This window comes from Sceloporus undulatus, chromosome 1, assembly GCF_019175285.1.
Source record: "Sceloporus undulatus isolate JIND9_A2432 ecotype Alabama chromosome 1, SceUnd_v1.1, whole genome shotgun sequence".
Classification (NCBI taxonomy): domain Eukaryota; kingdom Metazoa; phylum Chordata; class Lepidosauria; order Squamata; family Phrynosomatidae; genus Sceloporus; species Sceloporus undulatus.
Genome location: NC_056522.1, coordinates 214,547,840 through 214,570,025, shown reverse-complemented (window position 1 = coordinate 214,570,025; position 22,186 = coordinate 214,547,840). Strand labels below are relative to the sequence as shown.

The 22,186-nt window shown below is 41.9% G+C and overlaps 1 protein-coding gene across 10 annotated transcripts in view; it reads right to left on the bottom strand.

Moving 5' to 3' along the window:
* KCNH7 (potassium voltage-gated channel subfamily H member 7) overlaps positions 1 to 22,186 on the bottom strand; it is a 395,432-nt gene that overhangs the window by 75,100 nt on the left and 298,146 nt on the right. For all 10 annotated transcript variants that reach the window (XM_042444665.1, XM_042444673.1, XM_042444685.1 and 7 more), the window contains one exon: positions 6,161 to 6,586. In XM_042444665.1, coding sequence (XP_042300599.1) covers positions 6,161 to 6,586 — 426 coding nt within the window. The remainder of the gene's footprint in view (positions 1 to 6,160; positions 6,587 to 22,186) is intronic.

Sequence of the window (22,186 nt, the reverse complement as noted above, 5' to 3'; positions counted from 1 at the left end):
TCTGAGCTATACTTCTTACTTGTTATGACTCTTTTAACACTTACTCACTGTCATTGTGCATTCCCATGTTTAAGAAGTAACTTGAAGTATTTAGTAAATTTATAACATAATTCTGTAAATAATATTAATAATAATAGTCTGGAATTCTGTATGCACTACACAACTATGTAACCGCAGTAGTGAATTTTGACCCAAACTCCAGTATCCACTTACCAGTCAGCAGAAGCACATACTGCAATAGACATGGGTCTGTCCCCCGTCACTTGAGAAGCTAACTCATGTTCCCCCTTCCATGAGCAATCTCTTTTGAGACAAGTAGAAGTAGGGTCCCCGTTACAATCCTCCTCACAATGGAGATTGTTTGGTGTGTGTGTGTCTGTGTGTGTGTGTGTGTGTAAAAATGTTGGTCAACTGCTTCCTGAGTGACAGGAGAACAGCCCCTCCCCAACCAACTGTCTTTATATATCCCCTAAGCAAGAGAATAAGTAGAGATCTCGAATACAAAGCAATCACAAATGCATAACCAAGAGTTATGCATTTGTGATTTCTTTGTATTAATAACTACCCAATAAGATCCCAGTTGTCACCACCATCATTATTACTTTGTTTAGAAATGTTAGCCAAGCCACTGTTTCACACAGAACACACTTGATCTCTATTGACCTGGTTAGCCTTTGGAGAGGAGATCAGCCAATAATGTTACAAATCTCCAGGCTGGTCTAGCCAAGAATCCTGCTAAAAATCCAGGAGATCCAGTCAGACTTGATCACAGTGGGCAAGACGCAGAAGTTCCCAGCCTTTGATCCTCCAAATGTTTTGGACTTCAGGAATTCTCATAATTCCTGACAGTTGGCCAAGTTACCTGCGGCTTCTGGGATTTGAAGTCCAAAACAAATGGAGGAGCAAAGGTTGGGAACCACTGATGGATCAATATCTGACTCAGTATGATAAAGCAGCATGAAAGATTCCTGCCAGAATGTCTTTAAAACTCTCTAAAAATGTTTAAAAGTAACATTTAAACAAAGTGTTTAACCAGCAAACATTGCTCATTATATCCATAAAATTAAGTCATTCCCCACTCATACTACTTTTGAAATGTAGCTTTCTTGTTGTCCCATTACCAAGACAAGGAACTCATGGCAGGCAACTACTTTACTTGTAATGTGTTATTTCTGAGCTCTATAATTCCCCACCTCTGCTTTCAATCAGTGGAAAGGAAAGAATAAAAGTTTTTAAAAAGAAAGCAGTGAAAGGAGAAGGGATGCTACTTCTTTTTTCTTTGCATTAGGACTATTCCTCCAGTCCAGCTAGGAGTCCATTGAGAGGTACTTTCAGAAGTGCTATGTTCAGCCACGGCAATCTGTGTCCACTGGATAGATTACTGATTGTTGTTGTGTGCCTTCAAGTTGTTTCTGACAACCTAAGGCAACCCTATCATGGGGTCTTCTTGGCAAGTTTCATCAGAAGGGTTTTTGCCATTGCCATCCTCTGAGGCTGAAAGAGTGTGACATGCCCAAGGTAGGGCCCATCAATACTGTCCCTTCCTTTACTACAGTGTCAGCGTCATAGTGGTGTCCTTGGCTGTGAAGTTTGTCACATGTGCAAATAGATAACGGAGTTTATCAGACGCGAGTTTTTGGCGATTTTTCCTGCCTATCACGCAATGTTAGCGTCAGCAACGTTGCGCAATAATGTGAAAGCGCGATGTTCTTCCAGACGCCATTCATTTCTATGGGAGCCCGTTGCGCAATGCTCCCGTAGTTTAAACGTCATTCCTCCCCTTTTTGGGCATTGCGGGCAAAAGTGGAAGCCAGGCCATGGTCTCCCGTTATCTTGCGAAATGTGTTCAGAAATGGTTTGGTGTGGTAGGCAGCAGCGCAACACAACGCTAAAGTTACTGGTTGCAAAGTTCCCATGATGCTGGGCTGCTTTTTGACCCCATTCCCTTCCGGTGGCCTTCCTTTTTCAGGACAACCCCTTGGAGGGGGGGGGGGGTTGCCTTGTCTTGCATGTAAGGAAACCCTTGGGGTCATCCATTCCTGCCCCATTCCTCCATCCTGCAAGGACACCTAGGAGGCTGTAAATGAAAGGGTCCCCTAGGGGTCATCCATCCCAGCCCCATTCCTCGGTCCTGCATGGACACCTAGGAGGCAGCAAATGAAGGGCCCCTAGGGGTCATCCATGCCAGCCCCATTCCTCCATCCTGCAAGGACACCTAGGAGGCTGTAAATGAAAAGGGGCCTAGGGTCATCCATCCCAGCCCCATTCCTCCATCCTGCAAGGACACCTAGGAGGCTGCAAATGAAAGGGGCCCCTAGGAGTCATCCATCCCAGCCCCATTCCTCCATCCTGCAAGGACACCTAGGAGGCTGCAAATGAAAGGTGCCCCTAGGGGTCATCCATCCCAGCCCCATTCCTCGGTCCTGCATGGACACGTAGGAGGCTGCAAATGAAAGGGGCCTCTAAGGGTCATCCATTCCAGCCCCATTCCTGTGCCCTGCAAGAACACTTAGGAGGCTGCAAATGTCAGGGACCCCTAAGGGTCATCCATTCCAGCCCAATTCCTCTGCCCTGCATGAACACCTAGGAGGCTGCAAATGTTAGGGCCCCTAAGGGTCATCCATTCCAGCCCCATTCCTCTGCCCTGCATGAACACAGAGGAGGCTGCAAATGTAATGGGCCCCTAAGGGTCATCCATTCCAGCCCCATTCCACTACCCTGCATGAACACCTAGGAGGCTGCAAATGTCAGGGACCCCAAAGGGTCATCCAAAGAGCGGCAGCGCTGAGAGAAAAAGGGAACCTCCAAGCCGCGAGGTTATTTATTTGAAAAAATAACTAAAAATCAAGACAGGGGTGTATATATTTATTAATAAAAATAATGAAAAAATAACTAAAAATCAAGGCAGGGGTGTATATATTTAATAATAAAAATAATGGAAAAAATAAAAATAAAGACAGAGGTGTATATATTTAATAATAAAAATAATGCATCCTGTATCCCCCACTCATTCCCACCCCAGAATGCCTCTTGCACAAATAATAATAATAATAATAATAATAATAATATTCATCACCGTAAATGCCAGAAAAGGATTCGATTGTCATGCATTCTTTTATGACTTTTAAAAGCAATTCAGAGCTGTCCCTGAATTCCTTGCAAAAGCATGTATCATTTTGCCAATTGCCTAATTGACAAAAGCAACAAATGTAACATTCGATTGTAACATTCCCATTTTAGCATGGATTCTCCAAGGAAAAAAAGTGCCCTTTTATTATTCACTTTCACTTTTATTAGCTGACTTCCAGCAAAGGGATACTGTTGCAAAGGACAAATACACACACACACACACACACACACACACACACACTCTCTCTCTCTCTCTCTCTCTCTCCCTCCCCAGGAAAAAAACACAACAAAACATGCGCTCATTTTGCCAAAAATAGTTTTTTTAAAAAGGGAGGAGAGTGCCTGATGGGAGCTCTGTTCATGCCCTGCCTTTGACCTGACCTGAACTGCCCCCTTTCCTCCTGCTTACACTTTGCCATTGCCTTCCACTGAGGCTGAGACAGAGTGACCTGTCAGTTCCAACTGACCCATGGAATCAGTTGGGAATAAAATGGAAATGCAGCGCAGGCATTCTGACTGTAGCACCCGCATATAACACAAATAATAATAATAATACAACAACAATAATAATGGTGCTTAAGTTCCAGGAGCAAGAAGAAAGCAAGCACCTCAAAAATCATGTGCATAAATTGTCAAAAGAGGCTGCTTCTGCTGCATCCATTTCCCCACATCCCCAGCTCCTCTCCACAGCCCTATTTCCCTGGGCAATCCTCCTCCTCCTCTTCCTTCCTTCCGACCCTCATCTCCCTCTGAGCTGCCCTGGGTCCTTCATCCTCCTCCTCCTGCTCCATTATAGGATGCCCTCCGTGGCTCCCTTCTTCCCACGGCTCCTCCCTCCTCCCTCCTCCTCCCCCTCCTCCTCTTCCATCACTTTCTCCACTCCCCCCCCACCAAAAGCCACCCTGATTTCCCCTTTTGCCTTCTGTCATCCTTTGCATCCAGATTCCCCTTTTTCCTTCGGCTCTTTCCTTCTCCCCCCTCCCCTCCACTAAATAGGACCCTAAAGATGGGGGGGGACCCCTCGCTCTCCTGGAAGCACAAAGGTCATGATGCCACCAAAGCCTCCAAAGGGCATGCTCAAGGATTTTGATCCGAAATGCTCGACAGAAACGGAAAGCACTGGTGTAGTAGACAGTTCCACTATGCATGGTTTCGCATCACGCAAATCGCAACTTTCGCGCAATTGTAGCGCTAACATAACATTACGGGGAAATGACGGAAAAGCAAGCAATGTGGTAAGACATCGCGCAAAACAGTCATTTCGCAACGTTCTTTACACTTCCTTAGCGCAATTGCAGGGTCCAAAACTTGAGTCTGATAAACTCCAACAATATTGTTTTGAGATAGTTATTAACATCTTTGCCATAAAACTCAATTTTTAACAGTATTCAGGGTGTAGTGCCAGCATGGTGTTAATTTTTTTCTTTTAGAAAAATCTGATTTAAAAGTGCTTAAAATAAAATTGTGCCAACTGTACATGTCACGAGGCTTGCCAATGCAAACACTGAACTGTTACACATAGTAAGCTGTGCAGCATTTCAATGGTTGGTTATCTCATGGCCTTTCTGAAAACAGCTGGAAGCTAAGAGTTTCTAAGCCTTGGAGAGCACGCTTGGTGAGGCCTTAGAAAGTGATGCCATTGAATAAAAAGGATGGTTGACACATTTGGTAGCAGGGGTCCTATTATTAGATGGACCCAGAGGTAATGGAGAAATCCATTTCTTTTTAAAGACATCTCAATGACTGAAAATGGTCATTAGCGAAAAAGATCACATTGTGGACGTTTGACATCCACTATCATTCTTGTGGTAAAAGGATCGCTACTGAAATTTGAAGGACATAAAGCACAAGGAAAAAAACCTGCAGTTTATAAAACCAAGTCTCTTCCCTATTATTTAAGATAATTAAATAAATAAAAGGCATTCACCCTAAGAAAGGCAGGTAATAACTAAGTAAACAAACAAACAAACAAATAAATAACACACAAAATTAGGGAAAGGGTTTTCTGAATGCACATGTTACACTGGCCATTTGAATTAAGCATTTTGTTTTCTTCACCGAGGTTAAAAGGAATGGGACATTCCACATCATTAGCAAACTCTTTTGTATATAAAAAAAACAAATCTTGTGATATCTTAAAGGTTAATCAATTTTATTTGGTCTAAGCTTTGGTGGATTTCAGCCCAGTTTATTTGGTGTAACGTCTCATCGATTCCACCACCAAAGAATGTTCTAGAATCTGCAAAGTTTTATGCCAGATAAAACTTGTTAGATTCTAATGTGCCAGAAGACTCTGTGTTGTTTTTGTTGCTACAATCTACAGTGGCTACCCTCTCCCAAAATTACGTTGCAACATCAGACTTGCATGATCTACTTTCAATTTTTGTTTTGCTAGAACTCCAATATCCAACAGCAACAGCCTGATAAAGAACATTCACACTTCAGATTATACGACAGGGTACATCAAAGATGGAGTGGATAACTAATTAAATGTACAGGGAGTAGGAACTTAAACCTTTTCCCCTCTTTTCCTTCACCATTCTGCCTATGACTCACTTCTGCCACCTCAAAGCACAAAACAAATATCAATGCTTATGCTAAGAATCCTTTCAGGCTACAGTCAATTGTGGACAATCTGTTCCTAGAAGGTTTCTAAATATGTTGGAAAAAACATGAGAAATAACAGAATAAACACGAAGAACAGCATTGACAGGAAAAACAATAGGATACAGAATTTAGCAGCACTTGCTCTTGGCAGTACACAAATTACTGACCCAAACCATAGTTTGATTCTGATTTGGGATCCAGATTTGAGGGCAAATTATAATTTGTACAAACCATGGTTTTCTGTATTTAAGTAAAATGGTAAGCTATCATTTGCACAAATCAGAAGACTTTAACACCTGCCAGGAAGGAGCGAGAACTGCAAGTCAACTTTCAGAAAACATGATGCATGCACTTATGATGAAATCAACACATCTCTAAATAAATAAATAAATAAATAAATAAATGCCTCTTATATTTAGCTTACCTCATCAGAGCCAGATCCAAAAATCAGCAGGTCAAAAGGTATTGCAGCAACCATGTCAATTAGGAACCAGCCTTTGAAGTAGTGAATTGCTATTTTTGCTGGGTCACTTACCACTTCTTCATTCTTGTTTACATATGTTGTTCGGAAGTTTATGAGAATGTCAATGATAAACATAATATCCACAATTAAGTCTACCATATTCAGTGGGTTGCATGAATAGCCACATGCTTGTGTCTTTTGTTCTTCACTGTCATTGAGAAGGAAGGCTGCAGAGTAAGGGGTGAATATGGCAGTGTAGATCACAAGCAGTAAAATCAGCCAGTCCCAGACTGCTTTGAAAGGACTGTAGTGCAATATAGTAAACTTGTTGATGCGAGGTGTTTGGAGTTTATATTCCGGCAGTACATCTGCTCCCAAGGATAGGACCTGGGAAATGAATCAGAATAAATTCAAACAAAAATACACTATGTAAGTGATATTTATCAAAATATATTTCATTAAGCCTGTGTGTGTGCACGTGCATGTGCATGTGTTCACACACATGCCCTCAAGTTACCTGTAAATCCACTGGATTTACTTACAAGGATTACTCAGACATGGTTTGCCATTGCCTTCCTCTGAAATACAGCATACAGCACCTGGCTTTCCTTGGCAGTTCCCCATCCAAGGACTAACCAGGCCTGATCCTGCTAAGCTTCCAAGATCAGATGGGATCTGGTGCCTTCCACATATTTAGGTAGTCCTTTAAGCCAACAACTATGCTTAAGGACAGGCCCAACGCCATCGGGCCTGAAGAGGAAGACCTCTCCCCTCCCTCCTTCCAACTGTCATCTTCTCCAGCCTTAGAGGGAGTGAAAGGACAGGCCCAATGCCATCTGGCCTGAAGAGGAAGAGCCCTCCCCTCCCTCCTTCCAACTGTCATCTTCTGGCTTGGGAGGGAGCGAAAGGACAGGCCCAACATCATCGGGCCTGAAGAGGAAGTGCCCTCCCTCCTTCCAACTGTCATCTTCTGGCCTAGAGGGAGTCAAAGGACAGGCCCAACGCCATCGAGCCCAGCCTTGATTAAGAAAGAGAGCCCTCCCTCCAGTCCATCTGCCTTGGTCCAGGCCTCAGAGGAAGAGAAGAACTGCTGGACCTGATCCCCTCCCCTCCCCACCATTTCCTTCTCCTTTTGTGTCGTGTCTTTTTAGATTGTAAGCCTGAGGGCAGGGAACCGTCTATTATCCCCTCTGTTGTAAGCCCCCCGGATTCCCAGTGATTGGGTGGCATATAATAATAATAATAATAATAATAATAATAATAATAATAATAATAAATAAAATTTTTATTTATGTTTCCTCGCCTCTCCCATTGGATCGAAGCGGGGTTACAGACTAGATAAAATCCAACATATACACAGAAATCTTTAAACAAGTTAGTAACATTCAAATCTCAGTATATCAATATTATAAATAAATCCTATTATTATTATTATTATTAATTTAACACCTGCAATGTGATTATTTAGTTTTCATTATTTGCACTACCTACTTCAAATCACTTAGAATACAAGTTAAAAACACAAGTTACTTGGGAGAGTCAAAAGGGTATGTAGGTTTTCATCTGACTCTTGGTTCTGATAGTGCTTGCATACTTTCCCCCCTTTCCCAGTCAGCATGACCATCGTTAGTACACCCTGCATACTCCATATTGTATTTGGGACTTTCATATTTTCATATTTCATAGCTGGAGTCAGCATGTTCTTTAGAGGTCATGATGACCTTTGGAACATCAGGTGGATTTCTTATGAGAAAGGAGCCCAGACCAGGTCTGTGTAAGACCCAGGTAATTCTTCTGCAGTCCAAATACTTATGACTATCATCATGTTAAATGGGTATACCGACTGCTCCTCCCTCCCTCTAGGCCCTCTGCATTTCCTCTTGCACCAAGAGACAAAGGTGGTCTCATTGCACCAAAGCAGTAAGCCAGCACTTCCTACCTACACCCTGCCATTTTTCCAGCCAACTTCCATATCCCTTCACCTTGGGATTGTCCCTAATCCAATCACTATTATTGTAACCGTAGTCTGGAATCCCATTGTTGATTCCTGGGAAGTCAATCAGCTCTTTGTTACCATATAAGATAGCACACCTCTTGAGGCTAGGATCTCAGCTGTAAATATTGGTCCCAAACCTAGCCACGTAGTAACCATATAGTTAGTCCACAGTCTGTGCTCTGTGTAATAGCTGTGAAGCCCTCAGACCCGAGCCTGAGCCACTCCCACTTTCCATGGTCTATTCTTCCGACAGGTAATTATCACCCCTCTGCATCCCTAAATCTCCACTATCCAATTTCCATACTTCCATTTCGTTTAGCTCTGAATTATTATTGCGTGTTTGATTGCACTCTGGCATATTTCTAAATAAAACCTTCTTTTATTCACCCCAAACATGGACTTCTCTTACACTGATGGAAATGATCGTCAAGTTACTCAACCTCTCGTACAGAAATTCCCGAACATTTAAAGTGAAGCTGATACAGTTGATGGGGACCCAGCTAGTCCCCTCCACCTTTCTTTGGTAACACCACAAAAGGCCTAAAAAGAGAGTTTTGCATGTTCTGCTCCATGGTTGGGTAACTTCTCATAGGTTGAAACAATGTGTTAAGTGTGAAGATGAAGGCTTTCATGGCCAGTAACCATAGTTTTTTGTGGGTTTTTCAGGCTAGGAGGCCATGTTCTAGAAGAGTTTATTACTGACATTTCACCCACAGCTGTGGCTGGCATCTTCAGAGACTGGACCATGACAACAATTATCAGGTCAGAATTCACAGGGAAGCCATTAAAATCCATAATTCATGGACAATTTCAACACAAAAGAAGAAACCCTTAAAGTAAACAAAGTTTGGCTACCAGTCCTGAAAAACACCAAAATAAAGACCCAGCAAATGCAAATGAAAACCACTCAGGATGAGGGGGATTCCCAGCAGACAATCGATGATTAAGTAAATGTGGGCCTTGCCATTCAACAACAGAACAATACACAAATCAACATGTAAATTGCTTCTTCTCAACTAACAGTGCCAAGTGATAAGATGTCCCAGCTCATCTTGGCACTCGGTAACTGGAAAACAACTCAGTAGTTGGCATGGGAATATCTCCCCCCCCCCTTCCTTGGGCCCAAACACTGTAGGTTAGACGACATGATGTTTTTGTAGAAGAAGATTAAGATATATAAGATGCTTGAAAAACAATGGATTTTTGCTTCATAGACAGGCTTGTAGATCTATGTGGCCACTGTGTATGTATGTTTGGCTTCTTTCCTTTTTCTATGCCCACTTGCTTGGAACTGGAGCGTGGATCTGTAGACCCATGCCTTGCTTTCTTCTTACCTTATTTGCTTAAATAAAACAGCCATTTTCAAGACTAGGACTGTGTGGTCATTTGCCTCGTACTCTGGACGAACCGAGCACTCAAGTCAGGGCTGTGCTGTGAGTGTTACGCTTGGGCTGACATCTTTTTCCCCCACCTGGTTGCTGGGGCACAGTGTAGCAGATAAAAGAGAGCAAGCAGCAGCAGCAGCAGTAATAGTAGCAGCAGATACCTTTGTTTTTCCCCCTTCCTCTTTTGACTAGCAGCAGCTATTCCAGCAGGCTAACTGGTATATTATAAGCACTGAGCTTTTCCCCCCCCACCTCTCCTCCTTCATCCTTATCCCCTTGTGTGTGGTTTTATTACTTATTAGATTGTAAGTCTAAGGACAGGGACTGTTGAATTACTTATTTGTAAGCTGCCCTGGGAGCCTTTTTGGCTAAAGGGAAGGGAATAAATACTTTCAATGAATGAACAAATAAACACTCATCCATTACTGAACGAGCAGACTGATGCTTTCCTGATACAAAAACTGAATCCACAGTGACAAAATAATTTGTCCTTATCTTGATCTCAGTCCTGTTTGAATAAATGACAAATTTATTTCTTTTATATGCTTGAGGGCTTTAATGTGATTAAAGACAGTAACACACTTTGTACTCTGTAGTTTCTTGGAAACCTCCCCCCCCTTTTTTTTTTTGCAATGTGTGTCCTGTATTCCTAAATTGAGATTGGAGTGGAATCAGGGTGGAGTGGTTGGAGGGTGAGATAGGTTGGTGGGTGGTTACCTTGACATCCTTGTCCAGCAAGCATGGGATCACCAATTTTTAAAAAAAATATGCAGTGTATACAGATAATCAAAGATTCGAAGATCTGAGATTCTTTGCTGGGGATGCGTTACATGTTCTTAAACTTAATGAGAATTCAACCCTGGGTTCTAGTAAAGATATCTTGGATCAGGTCATGCATCTAAACCCATTTGTTTGGACTAAAGTGAAATTGTCATAGGCACTTATGCCCAGCTATGGGCCAGAGGGAAAACATGAGTGCTAAATGTTTCTGCCGTAACATTCATTAACACTGAGATTTCATGTTTCTACACAGAGGTAAATCCAATTGAGTTCAGTGGGACTTACCTCCAGGTAAGAGGGTAGAGGATTACAGCCTTATTGCAGAATAAATGGCTTTGGACCCAATAGGAAATAGATTCAAAGAAACATGGGGAGCATCAGACTGTGATTTTTACTGAACTTGGGCTGGTAGGTTTACAAACTAGCTTGTTCCACTCTGTAATTTTGAGGGAAGACCATGTGAGTAACTTTAAATCTTGTGGGTAAAACTGAATGAGGAGGTGGTTAATGCTCCCACCCACCTCCCATGACAGATAGTTCATCATATGGTTACAAAGGGAAAGTGGAAAGGAAAGCAGGGCAAGGGAGCCCAGTGAGAATTGCAAACTCATTGTTCTTAAAAGGAGTAGGTCTCATTGAACTCAATTGGACTTATTTTTGGGTTGATACAGATCAAATAGCTCTGTAAGCTTCACTTGAATAATAGGGTCAGACACCATAATAGTTACCTGGCAGTAAACACCATTGAACTCAATGGAATTTACATCTGTGCAGATGTAGCAAAGGTTCATGCATTAGATGTACCATTGCCTTTTACATCTTATATACAAGTGACCTTGCCCTAAAATCTGTTCAAACCAGAAGGAATTTAGCTAGTCTCAAGAGGCAGAACAGCTTCAGACAATTGCAATCAAAGGCAAATTATAACTATTTATAAAGTAATTGTACTGCTCACCACATCTCACCCTATCTGTAAATATTCATGCACTCCTTTGAGAGGATATCTGATTGAACCAAATGGGACTTACTTCCAAACAGAGGGATATGAAAAGCTAGCACTGTGTTGACCTTGCCAGTAAACCCCTCACAGGACAAAGTGTGACTTACACCTGAGTAAACCTGTTTTTAAAATAACTTGTCCCAAGGTTGTGACACATTACTTTCTCTGGTTTTAACACTGCGGCTGTAGACCAGATGCAGGACAAATTGCCTCTTTTTATTATTTATTATTATATAGCTGGCTAAGGATTCTGGAATTTGTAGTCCAGAAAAGAGTGGAACTTTCTCCCAGATTTGTTGAGAAGTCAAATTACTTAAGATGGGAATCAAACTACTCAAGCTGGATGGGAACCGCATACATCAAATGGGAGTGTAGGTGGGCAGTAAGATTGACAGGAAAACAAGAAAGGCTGTTGGTTGATATGAATATGTAGATATATGCATATTTGCATGCATATGTATATTTGCATGTGGAAAGGGAAAAAATGCAGCCACTGAAGTTGTGCATCCTAAAATAATCTGATACAGTGAAAATGTTAACAGGTTAGAAATGCCCTTTTGTACTGATGTGACTTCAGATATGAAAAATGTGTGGCTTTCAAGACCAATTTGAGTTCTGATTAAAAAGGATGAGTATGACATTAATGGAGTCAAATTGGGGCAGGATACTATGCACTGGAGCTCAGATATAGCCCTTGTGTGGATCCAGCTGGGGGAAAAAGTCTGATTAACTCCAGTCTGAATTAGATCCAGTTTTCAGATCCATGGAACACTTTAGAACAGTGGTTCCCAACCTTGGCTCCTCCAGGCATTCCAAGACTCCAGCTCCCAGAATCCCTAATCATTAGAACAAGCTGGCTGAGACTTCTGGGAGTTGTAGTCCAAAACCTTTGGAAAGCCAGAGGTTGGGAACCACTGCTTTAGAACTATCAATAGAAGAGTTGTAGATTTACAGATGTAGATACAAATTCAGTACCTGATTAAAGTAACTATGCTTTAGTAAACATGGGACTGTGTCTCTTCAGAATGCAATCTTCTTTTTGTTTGACTTTCCACCATCTGTCCCCACCACCACAAAAAAATAAAATCCAAACAAGAGACAACTAGTGCCTGCTCTTTAATCACCTGAAGTAAAACTCTGGTTAAACAAAAATGTATACTGTGAAAATATTGTGAGAATCTGAGGGTCAATAACCACTCCTTCCCTTTGAAAAACACAGTAGGGAATTATTAAGCTCTACACAGTTGCTTCCAAGCAACCATAAAACAAGATGGGCGAGAGGAGGAGGAATACATCTATTATTTATTCCTTGGCAGTTAACTAATGGAGTCTGGCTGGTTTGCTATGTGTCAGCAACACTGGTTTAGTTCCTACCAGAAGGGCAGTCATAGGCGGGTTACAGACGGGCAGGGGAAGATGTCTTGAAGGTGTATTCTGCTGAATACGGAGCCTCCAGACCGCCCACCCCAGGGGCGTGGCTCAGGTGTATGGGGCTTTCACATGGGGGGCAGTGAAGACGCCTCACCTGGGGCCGTTTCTGACCTGTAGCTTCCATACCGCCACCTCGCAGGACGCTGCAAAGAGAGAGGCAGCTTCCTCACGGGTGGCCAAAAACGCGGTTTTTTTTTCTTTTGCCGGCTGGCGGATGCGCAGCTGCACAGCTGCGGCACTCAGCATCGGCGGCAGAAAGCATATGTGCACATTTAAAGCACCCAGGCCCCTTTAAACTTTTTCCCTCGCCCTACCCAAGAACAATGGTGGTCTCCTGCCAGCTGGTGATCAGCTGGTGTTGGCATCCTTGTCCGCTTGCACGTTGCCAGTGTCACCAGCATCATGGATGCCTCCTCTCCTTTGGTCCCCGCGCTCTTGCTGAATCTGCAATGCACAGCCACAGCTGTCGCCGCTGCCACCACTGTCCCCCTGCCATCCCCCATCACCTCCCTTGTACATATGTAAATATTTAAAGTTTTAGCGTTTTTTTATTGTTAGGTGAAAATGGCACAGGAATGTGTGTAGGGGTTCACTTTAAATTCCAAACTTTCCACAATTCTAGCAGCACATGCGTACATGTTGCTCTAGGGTTAGGGTTACGAGCATTAAAACAAGAGTGCAGCTGTGCTGCAGCTTCCACATCTGCATGGCATCTGACTCTCTAATTAGAGCCTCGGTGCAAACTGTGCATGTTCCAGGACCCCGACTCATTATGTGACACAGCTAACTCGGAGCCTTTAAATGGGCAACTTAAATTAGCGGCGTAACAATTCTGGCGTACCAATGCAGCAGCTTATAGACGGAGATGCGTCGTTGCGCAGTATATAGAAAAGAAGCGGGGAAAAGCAGCACCTTTTTAATGCCGCTTCTTCCCACTTGGGGCGTGCAGGCGGCGCGTTCATGGCGGCATTCAGGTAAGGGCCGTCTAAAGGCTATACCTTCATGACGTCATGAGCACACCCCTTTTTGCCTGTCTGTAACCCGCCATAGTCATTTAATGGGATCTGGGGCAGTTCTCTTCTACACTCACCACTATTGGACATTGTGGGGAAACAGGCTCCTTCCAAGCTGCAAGAATTTCTCAGTTTAGATGCAAAGTTCTCACCCACACTTAACTCACTAACAACAGGCCAAGACCTCCTACCCACCCAATTGCTAAAGAATACAACAAATCCAATAATACTGCATTCCTAAACCTTGCTTTCTTAGGCATAAATTCTACTGAATTTAGTGAGACTTGTTTCTGAGTCCGCATATTCAGCAATATTCCCAATGTTCCTTTGTAATTTTTTTGGGAGCCAGTGTAGTTTAGTGGTTTGAATGTTGGACTAAAGACCTTATCACATGTGGTCCAAACATCATCAAAATGTTCCAGAAATGTTGCGGAAGCACCAGGATGTGATAATCCGTGGCTCTTCTAAAGTGTAATTGAGGCTTCCTGCTATGTTCCCATCATATCCCGTTATTCAGAAAGTGGCTCCCCTTGGCTTTCCTGTGAATGATTCCATGATGGGAACATAGCAGGAAGCCTCAATTACACCTTAGAAGCACCACAGACGATCACATCCCTGGTGCTTTCGTTTGGGCAACATTTAACCCTGTGTGTGATAAGGTCCTAAAACTCTGGGAAACCCATGTTCAAATCTCCTTAAAACCATGGAAACCCACTGGGTGACCTTAGGCAAATCACATCCTCTCAGATGCAGAGGAAGGCAATGGCAAAGACCTTTGGAACAAATCATGCCTAGAAAAACCCATGACAGGTTCCTCTTAAGTTGGAAATGACTTGAAGGCACACAGCAGCAACAACAACAACCAACATATATTTGCTTTCATGTAATCTTTGTATAGGCATTTGTAAAGCTAACAGGAATGGAAGACTTTGGGTGCATCTACACTGTACAAATAATGCACTTTGATACCACTTTAAGTGCTGTAGAACCATCCTATGGAATCCTGAGATTTGTAGGTTTACATGGTCTTTAGCCTTCTCTGCCAAAGAGTGCTGGTGCCTTACCAAACTATAACTCCCAAGATTTTGTAGGATGGAACCATGGCATTTAAAGTGGTGTAAAACTAAATTATTTTTAAGGGCAGATGCACTACAGCCCACCAAAAAAGAACAGTAACAGAACAAAGCTACCAAAATTTGAGAGTGAAGCAGTCTCAAGAGGTCTGAGTTGTTTATCCCACCCAGGGTGTTTCAGAACTAAAATCAGGCTTCAAATGTAAGTGGCACTGCAACTTCTTAAAAGCTGAAAGGCAGGATGATTTGCTGCTGCCATTTTCATTAGCTGTCTCATTTTTTTGCACCATGGGATTTTCTTCCTGTGTGAATCAAGAGGATTCATAATTCCTTTCTGCTTTGTTTCCACTGAAGTCATCAGACAAGTCCATTTTTTGTTTCCTTGTTGTTGTTTTTAAAAAAGACCGAAGATTGCAGTTTCCTATCTTTTTCTAAAGAAAAGCATGAAATCCAAATTTAGTTCCTAAAGCCACAACAGATGCAGGTGCACAAATGAAAATCAAGCCAAAAGCTACCTCCCCCACTATTTCACTTTTGAAGACATTTGGTACTAAACAGGACTGCATTATATTTTGGAGAATAGCAGAGGAAATAATTTTGATCCTCAGCTTATGCCTCCTGAGAACAATTTTTCTTCTAGAATCAAACAGATCTGAAACTTAAATCTAAAAGACAGCTTATTACAACAGTTGCTGGAGAATGTTTTAGCAATACCCATCTCCATACTGTTCCCTGTTTCATTGAATTTCTTGGTGCAGTAAAATAAGTTATGCTTGTTCTTGTCTTAAATACAAACAAGCCCAAATCAGTTTTGTGCCAAAATCAGTTTAATAGTGCAAAATGCCATTGATTTCTCTCAGACTGAAAACACCACAAAATAGATTATAGTCTTTTGCATAAAGCACTATTACGAATGTGTTATATTTGAGAAATTTAATTGGAGTCTGATCCAACAAATGAAATTGCTAATAAGACTTTAACACTGTTGAACTGTGTAAAATATAGAAGTGAAAGAGAAGCTTAAGCAAGCAAAATGCGCCAGCCGCTTATTAATCCCCTTTGTAAATCTTTTCAAAAACAAGGTGGATTAATGAATCAATGCAAGTGGTGGATTCTTCAAATTTCACATTTCAGAGGCTTCTTGTGAGGCAGTCAAAATCTTGCAGACCACAAAAGAGTTATGAGTGAACTGATAATTAACAACATGGAAGGTTGGATCAAGACTAAGATTTGTCATGTTTTGTTGTTGTTTTTGTGTGCCTTCAGTTATTTCTGATTTATGGAGACCCTAAGGCAAAGTTATCACAAGGTTTTCTTGGCAAATTTTGTACTGAGGGAAGAGATCTTGACTTCCTCTGAGGCTGAGAGAGTGTGACTCGCCTATGACCTGCCAGCGGGATTACATGGCTGACTGGGGAGTCGAAGCCTGGTCTCCCATAGTCCTGCTCCAACACTCATAACATGACACCAAACTGGCTCACTTTAGTTCAATAAAATCAACTTTAGTTCAATAAAATCAATAGGTCATGAATAATTTATCTGAGTGATCTCAATGGCACTAAGTCCAGTCTACTAAGGGTGCATCCAGACTGACTGAAAAGTCTTTCTGAGTTCATTCTGAGTTAAAATAAAACAACTTGGGGAGGTGGTTTAAAAAGTCTCTGACTGTACCTGGCTGACAGAAAATATCCTGGGATAAACAAAACATGCAGTGGTGTCACTAGGGGTGTGTGGGAGAGTTCACACTGCACCAGGTGGCACCCTAAGAGGGGGTGACATCACTGCTCCTCAAACATATGTCTTTGGGCAGAAATAGGCTGTGGCATTCACCTGTGTCCCATTAAAGTGCTCACGAGATGGTGTGAGTGGGATGAGGCTCAGTGGGAGGAGAAAGTAGAGGCCCCAGGTTTTTTAAATTAAATTTTAAATTTCAATTTTTTTCTTTAAAATAAATTATTATTATTATTATTATTTAAATTCTTTGAAATCATCACATTTTACCAAATGCTTACTTTATTCACATGAAACTATGCATATGCAAATGCATTTAGGCTGTGTATATGATATTGTAATTTAAAGGTATAATTTTAATTGTGCTAGTTGTTTATGTCACAACTATTACCATTGCATTCAGTGATATGGTGAAAGGTCGGGAAACCATGTCCTATGAGGAACGACTCAGGGAGCTGGGGATGTTTAGCCTGGAGAAGAGAAGGTTAAGAGGTGATATGATAGCCCTGTTTAAATATTTGAAAGGATGTCCTATTGAGGAGGGAGCAAACTTGTTTTCTGCTGCTCCATAGACTAGGACCCAGAACAATGGATGCAAGCTACAGGAAAAGAGATTCCACCTCAACATTAGGAAGAACTTCCTGACAGTGGAACACACTCCCTCGGAGTGTAGTGGAGTCTCCTTCCTTGGAGATCTTTAAGCAGAGGCTAGATGGCCATCTGCTGGGGATGCTTTGATTTGGATTTCCTGCATGGCAGGGGGTTGGACTGGATGGCCCGTGCGGTCTCTTCCAACTCTATGATTCTATGATTCTATGATATATAGGAATTATGATTTATGAGTAACATTAGTACAAAAAACATTACTAAGGATTCTGTATGGGGTTATATAGGAAAAGTTCAATTGGGGGTGGTGACATCATTTGTTATCACACCGGGTGACACCAACTCTAGTGACGCCACTGAAAACATATATGGTTCTCAAAAATAAAAACTAGAAAGAGAAGGAACTGGAAAGATCTGGGATTTTATGGTATTTTTAATCAGTCTGGATGCACCTTTAGTCTTGATCAGACCATAGCTGGAGGTAATTTCCACTTTCAGTCATTTAGTTCTTCCAAGTGTTACTTGCTGAATAAGACACAGAAGAATTTATCCAACTTTACTGTTGATTGACACAAGATTAACACATGATTTTCTACACATGAATCCACAACATTTTTTGAAACTAATGGAAAAGAGAGTAATTTACATGTAAGAACTGGCCATAGCAATGGGAAGTCAGTCCGAATGCAATCATGGGGTTTCACATTATTGCGTGAGAGGTGATCACATGCAATTTCAGGCAATGGCAAGCTATTTTCGGGCAATGGGAAGTCAGTTCAAACGCAATTGGAATTCACGTAAATTTGCTGAACTAGTGAATTCACGTGAATGCCCCACTTTCTTTTCATTCAAAATTTAGAGAAATTCCTCCTGTGTGATAAACTCCATTGTGAAGCATGACATTTAATGTTACTGACATTTAAGGATTTCCCCTAAACTATAAAGGAAAAGAGATTCTACGTCAACATTGGGAAGAACTTAATGGTGGTATGAGCTGTTTGACAGTGGAATACACTGCCTTGAAGTGTGGTGGCATCTACTCCTTTGGAGGTTTTTAAACAGAGGCTGGATGGCCATCTGTTGGGAGTGCTTTGGTAGTGTCTACCTGCATGGCAGGGGGTTGGGCTGGATGGCCCTGGTGGTGTCTTCCAACTTGGTGATTTTATATACAATACTGATGACATTTAAGGAATTCCTTTAACTATGTTGTTGTTGATATTATTATTATTATTATTATTATTATTATTAATTACCTTGCTTCCCCTCCAAAAATTACACACAAGGCAGCTTACAAATAAAAAAATACAATTAAAAACACACCAAAGTGGGCATCAATATGGAATTAAACTAGTATAGTTTTTAAAATATATTACTAATTAAAAGAAAAAAATGCAATTTAAAATAAAAACACACTTAATTATTATTATTATTATTATTTAAATTCTGCTTAATCACAGGGAAACACAATACTTATCAAAACAAGAATACCACAGCACATTAAAACAATAGAAATAAAACCATATAGAGATCCTTGAAAACCTTCAAATTGAGCACTGTAGAGCATTAAGAGACCAACCTCAACCATCTGTAAAGGCCATGGAGGCACAAAAATGTTTAACTTGCTGCCAGAAGGACAGCAGGGATGGGGCCATCCTGGCCTCTCGAGGGAGAGACTTCCAAAGTGTGGGAGCAGCCACTGAGAATGCCCACTTCTTTGTTCCCACCAAACAAATCTGAGAAAGTGGTGAGATAGAGAGGAAGGTGTTTCCATACAATCTTACAAACCTATTGGTTCATATAGGGAGATACGGTTCTTCAAACAGTTGTGGTGGTGGTGGTTGTATGTCTTCAAGTAACTTCTGAGTTATGGTGACCCTAAGGGGCGGTTTCTTGGGGTTTGCTTGGCAGAATTTGTTCAGAGCGGGTTTGCCACTGCCTTCCTCTAAGGCTGAGAGAGTGTGAGACTTGCCCAAGATCACCCTGTGGGTTTTCACAGCTGAGTTAGGATTTGGACCTTTGCCTCCAGAGTGCTAGTCTAACACTCAAACCACTGCACCATGCAGGCTATACAGTTGGATAATTTTGGCATTCCTCTCTGTGGGCAAAATAGATGCATTAGTTTGGTTTCGTTTTCTATTTTGTTTGCTCATTGAAGTTCTGCAGGGACAGGTATTAGAAGAATCTTTTTTTTCAGTCCTCATTCTCCATTCTACTGGATCACTGTGGAATTACTGCATGCATCTTTAAAACATCCATTTAACTGTGGGACCAAATTCCAATTTTTAAGGATAAGCTCTCCCAAAATTCTAACGTCAAGGATCTAAGACAACCTTAACACAGAGCTTGTTATCTGAATGTAAAAAAAAAAAAAAAAAGGGGGGGGGGGAGAGGGGGAGATTCCTCATTATCACTGAAGAGTAAATCAGTAGTATCATACTCCTTATATTGAATTCCTTTGTGATCAGAAACTACAGGGTACAAGCTAATGCCCATACAACTCATTACAACCTTGACAATGGATCTAATTAGCAAGTAAAATCTACAAGGAAAAGAAAAAGGCAGATTGGAGGTGGGAAAAGACTCTTATTACTGACCAGCTAAAGCTCTCAAACTCCCAATTACCATTAAACATATCCAAAGAGAACGCATTTAAGGTTTAACATAATTGGATATGGCTATGGTTTCAAATCAGAGCACTCAGCAGCAGCAAAACACTCTATATCCCATATAGCAACCTCATGTGTAATGTGCTGTTCTGTACTGCCTTTGTTAGCTGCTCAGTCAGTTTCTCAAATCCCTGAAATGCTACCGTTCAATGAGTGAGAGACCATACCTATAATTAGAAATTCTTCTGGATAGCTCTGAGGGCAACAGTATCACCTTAGTGCTCATTCAGTTGGAGCTGAACATGCATCATTTTCAATTTTTTGCATCCAATACTTGCCTTTTTGACAAGGTAGAACTTTCAGGTGATAAAATAGGTAACCTATTAGAAAAGAAAAAGTTTTCTGGGGCTATTCAAGGGAAGAAATGTCTCAGGCTTGGAGCAAGGAATTTCTGATGTAAGTCATCTGGTCTTTGCATAAATGCTGTCATGGTATAGGGCTAAGAGCCCTCAGAGATGGAAATATCTAATGCAAATTACTCTGAAGAAGTGTTCAAGTCTGCATTCCAAGTCATTCTAAAGTGGTGTCATAATCCACATGGCCATCAGGAGGTGTCACTGCCCTCTGCTTCCAAGAAGTGGAGCTTGTTCCTCTCTGGTTAACAGGGACACCACCAAAAAGAGCAGTTCCCAACCAGGTCTTTATTTCCCCATCTTTCACTCACTAAAGGAAGCCAGCAATCTACTTTAGCAATCTGAGAAAGCACTAGGGTATAAGAGGTGGAGCTTTGGGAAAAATGCTCCTGCCCCAACTAGAAATTCCTACCAGTTACTCTCAGTGCTAGTATGAGGATGTGTTGGTACTCTGGTTACAAGACTGTGGTGCTGAAGCCCCCTTCAGGTCCTGGGCTGGTACCTGGATGTTGGCTGTGGTACTAAAATTACTCTTGACCCAGCAGTCTGCCACCTACTGAGGCTCCTCACTTGATTAATTGTTCATTGCAGCTGATGGAACTTTGGATTGACAAATTCCAAAGTTATTGGAGGTATTTAAGCAAAGGCTTGATGGCTATCTATTAGGGTCACCGTAGTTGTAGCTGCTGTATTGAATAGAGGATCGGAATACATCAAGGTGCCTTGAGAAAATGTCATGGGTGCTACCTGAAAAAGTCTAACCATGATTAGATGACTGGCTGTTAACAAAATGACTGTGTGGTGGGTGTGATCAATCATACAAAGCCCCAGAAAAGGAAACTTGCACGGTTAATAAGCAAATTGCCCAAGAATTAGAGAACAGGTTAGCGGATGGCCTGGACTGCTGAAAAGGTATGGGACTTGTCTGCAGCCACTGACATCTTTACTGTCTAACAATACTTCTAGGCCACATGGACACCAGGAATATCACACTGATAGAACTGACGATGCTAGGAAGCTGCAAGATAAGTTCTTATAGATGTCATGGGAGAACCGATGGATTCAGTTGTGCCTGTACGCACTTTGTTGAGGATTCCTGGGCTATGTGATCACCAGGTTTTCCAACTGTATGAATCTGTGATAACTCTGCAATTGTAAGGTTTCCATACCACCTTGTTGCCTGGGAGAGGAGAAATGCAACAAAGCAGATTAAAAGTGACAATATTTTGTCTTTAATGTTCCATGGGGCCAGTTGTTTTTTAAGATGTAACATTATGCATTTTTATTAGATGTCAAGAAAGTATCAAATTCCACTTTATGGAGGGCCATTAAGAGTGATGTGGGAGGAAAAGAGCCATCCCTATTATTGGAGCACACCTTACCTCTCCTCCCCCAGCAGCTGCCCCTGTTGCCACCTCCTCATACCTTGCTTTGTACCTCTGTCTCCTGCTCCCTGTCTTGCAGCACTAGTGACACCACTGCCTTCAATTGCCCATGGTTTAAAATGTTATTGGGAGCTTTGCTGACCAACTCACTGAATAATGAGACCAGACACAGAGAACTGGGTTGTAAAATGGGCAACTTTATTAAAACTCAACCTATTTAATTTTATTTCTTTGAGAACTGCAAGCCCAGGGGGGAGAACCTTGTGTAGGAACAGCTGGCGGAAGGTCTGCTCCAAGACCGATTCCCCAGCTTCCAAAGGGCGAAAACACCTGAGTCTCAAGGGCAATCCATAATTTGGGTTGCTCCTCAGCCGGCCCTCATCCAGAAGGCCAACCCAAGACTCCCCCACTTAACTCTCAAGACTTAAGTGAGGGTTTAAATCTCAGGCCAGCCCCAAGGCAAGTCTCTTTCCCTTCGTGTTTAGTCTCAAGATGTAAACCTCAGTTCCAGAGACCCACCCTCACCCTTTAGGAGGGTGCCGAGGTGTTCACCGAAATGTCTATCTCC